The 12,214-nt window shown below is 36.8% G+C and overlaps 1 protein-coding gene across 2 annotated transcripts; it reads right to left on the reverse strand.

Annotated features, from left to right (window-relative positions):
- Positions 1-243: 243 nt before the first annotated feature.
- Positions 244-11,046, reverse strand: ZCCHC4 (zinc finger CCHC-type containing 4). 2 transcript variants are annotated; one of them, XM_035547125.2, is made up of 13 exons: positions 10,885-11,045; positions 10,638-10,756; positions 9,204-9,286; positions 8,219-8,494; positions 7,622-7,702; positions 7,253-7,325; positions 6,095-6,245; positions 5,660-5,760; positions 4,286-4,407; positions 3,591-3,666; positions 3,037-3,088; positions 2,141-2,285; positions 244-484 (listed from the first exon to the last, which is right to left on the reverse strand). In XM_035547125.2, exons 1-13 carry the CDS (start codon positions 10,994-10,996, stop codon positions 361-363), a joined length of 1,515 nt encoding a protein of 504 aa, XP_035403018.1. In that variant the 5' UTR covers positions 10,997-11,045; the 3' UTR covers positions 244-360. The 2 variants fall into 2 exon arrangements, with proteins under 2 accessions (XP_035403018.1, XP_050566203.1); XM_050710246.1 differs by lacking the exon at positions 3,037-3,088 and having other exon boundaries at positions 307-484; positions 10,885-11,046.
- Between the last annotated feature and the right edge of the window lie 1,168 nt (positions 11,047-12,214).

Here is a 12,214-nt window from a genome sequence, read left to right on the forward strand (position 1 = left end):
AAATGGAGCTAACGCAGCTTGGATTCCTAAGAATTTGTGGCTTTCCATCACTCAGCCTCGCCCCAAATTCACCAGTGTGTACCCCGAACTGCAGTACCCACTCACACCCGAGTACACCTGACCTCTCAGCACTACTCCTTTGACCTCAGGCTCCTGCTAAACACACAAAATTGTGACATTACACAAACACGTGGTAAAGAGCGTGGTTTATTTTGCGCTTCTGCTCCAGTAATGACGTGCAACAACAGAATTGTCACTTTAAATCAGGTTTTATTTTGAACATTGATATTAACATTTAACAAAAAATTGAATCAAAGGCTGCCTGTAAAAAAGTCTCTTAAATAATTATATATCAAGCAGTCATGTTTTTTTTTTCTTATTCTTTATTTTTCTTCTGGAGAATATGGCGTGTTTCATAGCCAATCTTTTATGGATCCTCATCTTTACCCTCTTTAGAGTTTTCTGTCTTTGCTTTTTGTCAGCTCTGTAAAGCAAGAAAAATAAACAGATTAGAATAAAACAGGGAACATACTTTTCTACATTTGCTGATATTTTATATAATCTGTCCATATAAGTATATGAACTTAGAAGTACTGTCACAAGAAGTTCACAGTACATTCAATTTTATAGTATTATGACATTTAATCTTCCAAAAACTGTTTGTCTGCTTTATTGCCATTTATTATTTTTCATTTATGTTCTTATTCAGCATTTACCTTTAAATAGCTACAGGAAACTTAAAAAATGCCACTGATCAAGTATAAAACAGCACATACAGACTTTTGTGCTGAGTATTTTATGTATGAATATATAATAGAAAGGCGTAAAAGAAAGTAGATAAAGTTTAATAACAGTATAAAATGCAAATACGGGACCCAAATACAATTAGCAAGTTGTTTGTTTTCTGTCTCCTACTAAAGATGCATTTCATAGCACAAAACACTGGGTAATTTTAATAAGTAAAATATTTACAGGTGTTTTTATTAGAAAAAGAAATAAATGTCATTTTCAGTTATTTTCAGTAATAAATCAGCAAAGTAAATTACTGATAGCCTGAAAGGACTAAACCGTTCTAGGACAATATATGCCCCACTGAAGAAACAGATGAGGTTTCATGAATTTCTTTTAGAATCATTTTCACTTTTTGAAGCAAACAAAGAACTGTTAAGGGAGGGAGTAACATAAAACAAAATATTGCTACATTTTAACTCTAATACTCCATAACCAAAACTTGGATTAATGTCATAGCAGGGCATGAAGCAATACACCTGCAGCCTGCTACAATCTAGCAGGCAGCTGGTGAACATCTTGATGCTGACCCAAGAGGTTAACTGCCTGAATCTCACTATCAAAGAGAGGTACATCTTTTGAGAAGGAAGATTTGCATCTCCACTGTTACATCCATTTAAGTCAAGAATCACGAATAAAACCATTCACTCTACAGGGTAAGTTACAAAAGTGTGGGCCAACTGTCACAAACTGGAATGACTGAGGCAATTGCTGGACCATCTCTTAGCAACCACTCTTCCCTCTTTACAGTTAGTTCTATCTGAAGACCATCACACACACTTTTTGTCTTTTGATACATAAAAGTATGTGCTTGTGTATGTTACAGAAACACAGTCATGGCAGAATAAACATACTTCATGTGCCCCTCGTTAATAAAGGTATCACATGGTGCAGATTTAGACCTCACTGCAGAGAACACGTGAAATACCAGATTGAAAAAACAATCTACAATAAAGCAAAAGAGAGCAATAAAAACTGTGCAATGACTAGTTTTTTCTGCCATTCTGTGAGAAATCCGAAGGGGAGAAAAGTTTTACATTACTTTAGATTAATTTTGAATCTTCTTGGCAGAGCTATGCCATGCACTATTCACCAAGTTTGGGACCTGTATAAATCCCTTTTGATAGAAGACAGTTAAGGAACTGGGAACCACAGGAAGCTACCTGTCTAAATTAACCTGGTTTTTATCATATCCTCCTTTAGTATATACTCCCCAGCAACACAGCAAGTGGACAATACTGAAAGCTGACAGCACCAGCACGCAAAGCCTAAATTCTGTCTTTCTAAATCATTTCTATGTAATAGGGTCAACTCTCATCTGAAAGCTATTTTTCATTATATTCACACTTACTGGCATGATGTTCTAGTGCGGGAGAGACTGGGACAGGTACTGCGTTTGTGACCTGCCTTGCCACAAACAAAGCAGCCAGCATCAGTCTTCTCACAAGTGTGGTTTTGAAGAGCGCAGCAGTTGCAGTTGTTACAGTGAAACCAAGCTGCAAAACAAGTAAAGTGACTTATGATCTAGAGAAGGTTCAGTATTATCATTCTGAAGCTGAGTTTTAAATATAGGCTATTTTATGAGGGTTTTTATTTTGTTTTACCTTTTCAGAGATGTGGGTATTCAGTCTCCGGTCCCTTATCATACTTGATAAATATTCATTAGAGATACCGTGTAACTATTTCAATATAACTGAATTATTTTGTCATTAGAACTATTATCCTGTACACGATCTTAACATGAAAAAATGGCTCACATGTTAAAATGGTTTTACAAAGATACAATTTCAATACTGGCAACCATTTCAAATGGTTGCTTCAGCTAATAAAATACCACTATAAATACAACTTCATTTGTGTATGAAGCATAACTTGATCATGCCCTCACAAACATTTTAGCAATTGCCTGTGTGTTTATAAAATTCTAACGAAAAATTTACAAAATTAGGAAACACATGACAGCTCAAGATATTTCAGTTTTCCCATAACAAATACAAGTGGGATTTTAGTGTGTCTTGAGAAGAATTTAGGTGTATTTCCACTGTGTGGAAATAACTTTATCTTATGGATAACTACATTATCTTATGGCAACCTGTGTAAAACAGATTTTTCCTTTAAGCTATGTCTTCTGTATGATCCCGTTTTACTTCTTTTACAGAATATTTTCTCTTCTGATTTGTCATCTCAGTTTCCTTGAAATATAGCTTAAGTGTACTTTTCTTTAGAGAAGTATTTTTCTGTACTTACAGGGTTTTACGCATTTTTTGCAAAGAATACAATGTTTCCATTGTCTACCATCCTGCAAATAAAAGATGAATAAATGCAATGTTTGTTTTAAAAAACATTGATTCTATTTTAAAACTGAATTTCTAATGTATGGTCTCCATTATTTAAAGAAACAAGTGCTGTGTAGGAAGGACCATAATTTAAAAACATCAGCGCTGAGAATCTGTGACAACCACCGTAAAATGGCTGCATTTTGAAGTTAACAAGTACTACAGTTTCTGAAACATAAGAAGAAAGGCATGTGTAAAACAGACCACTGATGAATAAGGTGTGGTCTAAGTGGCAAGCAGATAACTTTTCCAGTCCTCTTTCCAATAGAAAGGAATCAAGAAACGGAAATTAATTCCCAGTAATTTATGAATGATGTCCAGTGAAGTTAGTAAGACAACTGAATTAAAGTATCTGGGGTTTCCCAAGGAAATCAGTATCAAAATAGGTTTTTACCAGACTAAATGTTACAGAAGTTATTAGGCTATTGCTAAAATTGTCACCCAGAAAGAAGTCAGAATACCTACTTTTGATGTACATGAATTGCATATCTCACAGTGTTGGTTGCCAGAACTAACATATCGTTGACATATAGCACAGAACCTGGTAAAAAGAAAACTTTAAGTGTTTTGGTCCAATACTTACTAATGAAGCAATATGAATGAAATTTATACAAAAAAAATAAATATAAGGACTGCAAAATCACTTTGCTGAATCAAAGATCATGTTTTTGATTCATAAGCCACCACCTAAGGCCCAGAGCCTCATAATCAAACATGGCACAAACAAGCAGTAAAAATTTGGGTGCAGGAATTCAAATTAGCAACACATTATCAGCAGTGAATTAAACCAAACCCCATTAACTGAGCCTCATCGGTAAAGTTCATTTGTCCCTGATGCTTCTCTTGGTGCACATGTTATTAACTAGTGTCTCAGCGAAGCTGATTAGCTGGGATAGCTGTACATCTCCAACTCCCATAGGCGTACACATTTCCTATCATTCCACAACGGAAAATGTGAGCTCTTTCTAGATGCCCAAGTCTCCTACACATTGTTTACACAGAACATGTGACCTTAGACTTAGTGAAACATGCTCTTGAACCTGGTATCCAGAAGTTAGGTATGACAATACTGAAGAGCACATTCCAAAGTCTTTTGGAGCCTTTATACCCTAATTAAAAACAAACATTCATTCAGTCATTTGACTGTTAACACAACTTACCTGTAGCCCTCTTCTACAGGAAGTATAATCATACTTGGGGAGAGGTTTGTGAAGATACGGACAGGAGACTGCCTGCGACCTGTCTTGCCGTGTTTATACAGTGCATGATTATCATAGTCCACCTGGAAAAAAAACCACCAATTTTTAAAAAGAAGTCTTACATTGAATGCTAAGCACAGAGAGAACTACTTGCATATTTATTCCCTTTATCTTATGAAATTGTCATTTTTATCTAAAAGACTCTAACCTCAAATTAGATTACAAATTCTACAACCAGTATTTTGCCTTATTTCTTTTTAAATTTGTGCAACAATAACATCAGACTAGACTCAGGAAACCAAGTTCCCAGCACTGCAACTATCCAAGTTAACTTCTCCCTTTTTACTCTTTTGCATAGGGCACCTGAAATAACATTTTGGTTGTTTTATACTATAGAGGGGGTTGTTCTACAAAAGTGCAACCTATTAAAAAAAAATAGAACTATATTGTTTGTTCTGTCTGGCAGAACAAGAGTTGATGTCCATCTTAACCCATCTCAGAACTGTTAGAACGTTGCAAACCCAATTAGCACTGCTTTTTCCAGCTCTGCTTCCTAGAACTCGCCCCTGAAATTCTCATCTCTGAACACCCACAGGAACAGAATCTAGACTAGCATTAGTTTCCAATTTTATTCTAGGAATTTCCATTCTACACAATACAAATATGTTGTCTGGAATACCCATATCAAATTTTATGCAGACTTGTTATATAAAAAAAATAAAACTTTAACATCATCAATACACAATTGCTCTCTCAAAAGTCACTAATGTAAACATTCTTAAACAACTTGTAGAATGGATACATTAGAGAAACTGACGCCAAATTATCTCTTTATCATTGACAACTTCATTTATTATGTAATTCCAAAAATGTCCATTGTAATTCTACTCTTGTCCCAGTAGTTCTGGATACTAAAGACCTTAAACTTTCTTTTGACCAGGGCTGGACATTACTCATCAAGCTACGGACATTTCAACATCTGGGTAAAATTAAGCACTCTTCCTCAAGCTACCTCTTCACTTCTGCAACATGCACCTGTTAAAATTAGTGCAAAGTTTGTCACACTGAAAACATTTCAGAAGAAGTGGACAGGTGACAGACAAGCTCGTATATAACAAGCTGTAGGAGTGTGACAAAGTTATTAAAGGTATGACTAATACAAATACAGAATCTGGGGTTCACATGATGAGCATCACATGGTTTGCAGTGCCTCCAACAGAACGAGAAGTTTAGGAAGGCCCATCCGCGGCTAATACCATTATACCCCCTTTCATCAGATTCCTGTTCACACTGCATATGACTGAAATTTCACAAATTTACTGGGCTTGGTCATACCTGATAATCCATCATACTGAAGCTTGGGAAAAATTCAAGAATACGAGACTCAAAGAAGTACGGAAATATCCAGAACATGGGCATCTCTTGGTTTTCATAACCTTGTGATGAAAAGATTTGGATGTAGATTAAAGAAAAATAATGTATGTGAAGGATGAAAAAAACTGAGTAAATGTTCTGAATACATAAACATACATATGTATGTCACTCTGGGCATAATAACTGGATCCTCTAGGGGGCAGGAAGTTTTTGGCATGTTTATATATACTGAGCTTTAAGTTCCATTTACTTCTAACAATTGGTATCACCTGCCTAGGTCAGTAAGAAGTGTTACTAGCAAGAATTACAAGTAGCAAGAATTACAGACTTTTAAATAGGTACTTTTTCCTATGGTGATGTTACAGCTTAACCCACCTCTCTGGTTGTAATACATACCTTCTTTTTCTGTCTCCTTCCACATTGCCATCAGTTTTTTAAAACTAGAAGCCAGTGCTTCCACTAAACCTCCAAATGGGGGATCAGTCACCATAATAACTCTTTCATCTTTGTCTTGATGCAAGAATTTCCTACAAGTTTCATGTGCAGCCTGTAAGAAAGATAAATTTCTAAAAATGTAGATTCAAGAACTGTAAAAAGACTGTATTTGGCAAGATAATAATTATTTTAGAAGTTTCAACTTTAACACTGTTGGTTATCTCTTCTTGTGTAGATGAACATACAGACCACCCTTCCATTTCATTCTAGAGGATTCTTTTTATTTTTTTATTTTCAAGAACTCACTAAAATTAGGCTTTAGAATGGGAAAAAACACAAACAAACAAAAACCAAACACCTTATGTACATAGCGTGAAAGGTACTGCACTGAGCATGTTTATACAAATCCGTGGCAGCTTACTAATAATGGCAGGAGAAAAGCAGTGACAGAGGAAATTACTAGGCTAAGTGCTCTGAAAAGTGTTTGGAATTAAATTACACTATGATCCTCCATAAAAAAAAAAAACAACAAACCCTCAGTAAATGTTCTATTGCAGCAGCAGGTTTCCTAACAAACTCAAGTACTTAATGTGCCATTTAAAAAGAAACAACGAATTACAAATTCAGCATTTGTTTTACCCAGGACACTAACTCAACTTCATTTTATGACAAGGTTAATCTTTTCACTTTGCTTGCCTGGTATAAATCAGGACAACCTCCTCTTCCTTCCCACCAGTACATCAGTGAACAAGTTCTGTAGCATCCACTAGGCTTGTGAAGGCTGGGAATATAACAATTAATTCTGTGGTAGCAACACAGAAACAGGGCTAACCAACACTTACGTACGGCAACAAGTCACACCAAACTGTCTTTTAGTAAGAGCTGAGCTAAGGTAAGTAAACTCAGCATGAATTTAACATGCAACTTATCATTGAACCAAGTGGGAAATAATTACTGAAGAGGCACTGTTATTTTTTGATTTTCAGTATTGTTGACCGCTTTTATCCCATAAAAGTTGCTTTATAATGAACCATCTAGACTAGCCAGGTCTTTCTTACAAAATTCTGCATCAACAACATGTACTTCTTTACAAAGCATTCAAGAAATACTTGCTCTTACCTCTCCACCAAAAAAATAATGATTAAACATGTTGTAGTGGCAGAATTCATCCTCTGTGTAAAATTGTGAATACCTGCAAAATAAGTTTTAACAGTAACAGAAAAATATAAGTATCTTCTTGCCTGCCCTAATGGGCATTTACAGTGAAAACAAGACCTTAACAAAGAGGTGATTGCTGACAACACAGTACCAGGAATTATAAAGTACGATTATTTTTCCTCATAAACTAGCTGCCATTTGTGTATGTGAGTAGAAGTGGAGAAGAAAGAGACTGGAAACAGAAAACAACCACCAATTTATCTTTTAAAGTATTAAAATATAAATATTTGCACATACTCTTCAGATAGATGAACATTTATCAAAACCTACCTGAAATCAATATCTAGCAGAAGGCTTCTAACCCTGAAATTTTCTTCTTGTGATGCTTTTGACTGGATCATTTCATGAAGCCTGAAGTATAATTGGAGCAAAGAAATTTAACATATAATCACTGGCTTCAGAAAATATCTTGCAAGACAAGAATGTCTGGTACTTTACTAAACCTAAAACCAAACAGATAAAGAAAATGGAGTAATCTGAATTTGAATAATTCTATTTAGCTTATATTTAAAGTTAGAAAACTATGTTAGTCTTAAAAGATGATACCTCACTAGAGACTAGTGGATCACCATGAAAAAAAAAAAACAAGCTAAGAAACTTGTTATCACTTTTGTGAGAAACAAAGGACATTTAAAAAACAGGTGGCTGGGTGGGAAGTTAATTGCAGTGCAGCTACACTCTTCTTGTGTTACCTTGTGAGCTCTAAGCAAGGTCCCACTAGATGCCTGTATAATTCCAACCAATTAAAGCATAGTGAACCTCTTACTATAGGAGAATCTTAGATTACTTAAATTTTAAATATTAGTAAGCTGCACAGTATTGAAACAGTAATATTATTTGAAAGCATAACAATCTCCACTGACGTACCTAGGTGTTCCAACGCAGAGCACTCGTCTAAATCCTAACGAAATAATAAGGTCCAGTAGAAACCGGCAACTTCTGTCTGCAAATAAATACTGTGCATTTGTTTTTTTATTTTCCAGTGGATACAGAAGTTGACTGGGGCTTCTTAACTGGGCAGTGGAGATATCACACAGGATCTGGTGACTGGAGTGTTTTTCCCATTCAGCTGGCAACAGCAGTTGCTGACATTCCTGGCAAAAACTCCTCTTTGATAATGGCAACAGAACAAAATTCTTGTACCTTTAAATACAATAAATAAATAAATAAATAAAAGCCTATATGAAAGAAATGAAAGGGGTTTCATATTTTGTAATACATTTAAATAGGCACGTGGCTTAAGCTGTTCTTGCAAAACTCCATTACCTACATGTCAATGAAGTAATTTTTATGAAAAAAATATTCAGACACTTTCAAAAAGCCTCCCCTGAAAACAAGTAAATAATACACTAAATAATGCACCCAAATATATTGAGAGTTCCCAGAAAATAACTCAATTACAGAGCAAAGACTCTGTAACAACTACCAGCAAGCAGTCCTGTATGCTTATACACAAAACTCACAGATTATTATTAGTGTAATACATTGGTGTCTTTTTACAACATGTGAAAAAAAGCCTGCCACCTTTTCACACTGAAAGTTAGGAACAACTTTTTCAACTCACATCATTACTGACCTGTTGTTAGCACATTGTGAGCACTAACATAAGAAGAACTACATATATATATATATATATATTTTTTTTTTTTTTTTCAAACATATAAGTATATATGGGAAAGAAAATAAGTTCCTGGGTCAAAAACATCATGCTATAATCGATGTTTCATGCTATTTACCCTTTGCAGTCAACCATTTATTATTTTTCTAAATATCTCTATTATATCCATATTCAGAGTACTTTAACGTATGTAAGACTGATTTTTACTAAAGAAAATGCATTTAGCAACAATACCTTTCCACATTCTGTCTGTGAGTAAAAGGCGGCTGATGATTTCTATTATATTCTTCACGTGCTGCAAGCCTAGTTTCTGACACCTGTAAAATTTACGTATATAAGAAGTTACAAAACAAATAGGTATCACTGTGTTGTAGATTAAATCTCAGTCCTAAACCAAAAGGATGCATCAAAGGTCTCACGGTTCAATTATTCTGCTCAGGAAAATTATTACATTCCTTGGATTCCCCACTCAGTAACAAGCATGACTGCAGTGTAGCGGCATACTGCAAAACAGAAGTCTCTCTTTCTGAATTCAATCCATGCAAAAACAAACAAATAATAGAAGAATTTCATTCTTCTACCACATGTAATACTGAGGGAAAAATCTCAGAACATGTTTACAATGCAGACAGAGAGGGACATGCTGTCTATGAATGCATTCCAACAGTTGCATTCCCTCTGCAGAACTATGACCTTACCCTGCAGGACTGACAGTGGAAAAATATCCCAAGTCTTTTGCGTGCCGTTATTTTAAAAGCACGTCAGCTCTGCTGACTCTTTTACTTTGCTTCCACACAGCACACTTACTTGTTTCAGAGTTAATAGTTTCAAGACATTTGCACAAAACTTACAGATTTGTTTAAAGGGTGAGACAGGGAAATTCAAAGGAACAAAAGTCCCTTTGACACAACTGATGTCATGTTCATTGTGAAATTTTAGTAGGAACACCTAGTATTTAAATCTACACAACAAGTGATTAACCACTTCATTTTCACTTCATGATACTTTTCATTGGTAGCTAGCACAGCACTGAAAAGTTTACGAACCCAAATAAATTCCAACCTGTCAACCTGTTGAGGACAATAACCACAAGATACTCAATTAAGGCAACACAGAAAGTAACAAAATGTGGCGTACAGAAGCCACGGCAAGCTTTCCACCAATACACACCAATCTGAACTTTGTTGCCCTACAGTTTTCTGACCAAACTTCGTTAGGAAAAGTGCTGCAGATGTTCTGAGACTACTGAGCACCACACTGATCCCACTGTCCTCACTATTTCATGCATTTTACACACCACCTGCCTGCATCCACCTGGCTTTCTCCGTCTTAACCGTGGAAGATGAGGACCACTTGGAATCAGAACTACCTTTTTTTGTTCAACATTGCATAGTATTAGCAAAATTCATAACTTGGTGTTTTGGTGATAAAAGAAACAAACACCAGTTTTGCTCAAAATGTGCACAGTCTTCCTTGAAAGTTATATATGAAACACATTTTTGCTGAAAAAATTATTCCAATACCTGAGTAAGAGCTGTTAGACGAAATTTACAAAACAACTGCCACAGATTTCCAGTACACACACACACACATATATATATATTCAGTTTTGTATTAAGCAGAGTAAAAACCCCAATGTTTACTTAGCCTGAAGCAGTCCTCGCTTACCTTCTCATCCTCCCACTGGAAAAAGTTACAATCTTTTCTATCCCTACAAGCCGAGCAAGCATAAAATCTTCTCCCCTCCTCTTTGCCGTGGCTGACCTTTACGAAGAGGAGAGCAGGACCTGCAGGACAGACGCCATTACACCCCGACACACGGGACACCCGCGGATCTTTAACGCGTCAAGGAACCGCGGTCACTCAGTCACGGCCCCCAGAGCCCCCCGTTGGGACTCACGGCCTCCATGCTCACCGTGCGGGCAGCTGGGGGCGCCGGGCACCGCGCCGAGCAGGGCCGGTCCCGGTCCCGGTCCCGCCGCCTGGTGCCGGCCGCCCCCCACTCCCGCCGCGCTGCCCGCCGCCATCTTCCCAACGCCTTCCCGGCAGCCACGCGGCGGGCTGGGCCTCCCGCACAAGTGACAATAAAAATAAAAAAATAAAACCGCAACTCCTCCCCCTTCAGAAGAAACACGCCCCGACCGCGGTTAACGTCAAGCTGATGCTTCGGCCGAAACCACGCTCTTACGAACGTTGTGCCACTGTTAGGCAGATAAAGCCCTTAAAATTAAACGTTAGAGTTCAGAAAGGCAAATAAATGCTGCTTAGCAGAAATCATGCTATAAGTTGTGGAACAGTTCTGAAAAAAAAATCACGATTTTGTACTTCTCTGCCCTTCTCTCAATCAGGATTTCTAAATCTGCAAGTGGGGTATAATGCTATGAGTGCCCTGGTTGAACTACAAAAAAAAAAAAAAAAAAAAAAAAAGAAAAGAAAAAGAAAAACTAAATCAAAAACCAAAAAAGCAACACCACACAGAAGAAGAGGCAACACTGAACAAGAATAGGCAAGGTTCTGAACTTCACTTGCTCCTTCCTATTAATCGAGGTACCACAGCTTGGTGCATTGTGTAAACAGGTTACACACAGCATCTGTTCAACACCTTCCACTAAAGCAATATTAAAACTAGGTGTTAAAGAAGAGATGCTTCTGAGGAAGGATGTGTGGAAAGCACAGAGAAGAGATAAGTTTTGTGGGGTTTGTTTTGATTTTTTATTAAAAACAAAGAAACAAACAAAAAACAGCACCTGCCTAGGCAAGGTGATCCTAGGAACCTAGCATTGCCCAAAGCCCCGAACCAAAATGCAGCTTTGCAGCTGCATGTTCAATTTCTCCCACTATACCACCAATACCCTGATGAAGCCTTTAAAGGTCTAGAGAGCATGTACGAGTGTTCTGGTCACCAAGTCATAATAATTCAGTTACTATGAAAAAGCCATAAAATAGTACAGCGAGGCATGAGGAAACATGTTTCTGTGCAGCACAGATTGCAAAGCATGCTAAACAAGGGCCAGGGCCGTTAAACTTACCTTGCAGTGGCACTTCATCGACATCACCTCAGTAGATATAATTTAGTGAACACTTCCACTCTGTGACAGCTACATATTTGGTACCACAAAGTTATATGAATCATAGAAAAAGAGGTTGAAAGAAAATAAAATTAAGGACTATTTTTTTTTGCAGGACAGAGGCAACATCGGAGCCAAAAACCTGTGCATTTTCAACTATGACATTTATTTTCTTCA

Source organism: Cygnus atratus, chromosome 4, assembly GCF_013377495.2.
Source record: "Cygnus atratus isolate AKBS03 ecotype Queensland, Australia chromosome 4, CAtr_DNAZoo_HiC_assembly, whole genome shotgun sequence".
NCBI lineage: Eukaryota > Metazoa > Chordata > Aves > Anseriformes > Anatidae > Cygnus > Cygnus atratus.

Bases quoted from the DNA above. Each gene is read 5' to 3' on its own strand.
- ZCCHC4 (XM_035547125.2), bottom strand. From the start codon at position 10,996: ATGGCGGCGGGCAGCGCGGCGGGAGTGGGGGGCGGCCGGCACCAGGCG. The intron at 4,408-5,659 runs GTATGACCAAGC...TTTTTTTTCCAG, and splicing joins TCAGTATGATGGATTATCAG to GTGGACTATGATAATCATGC. The intron at 3,089-3,590 runs GTAGGTATTCTG...TTTTATTTGCAG, and splicing joins GCAATTCATGTACATCAAAA to GATGGTAGACAATGGAAACA.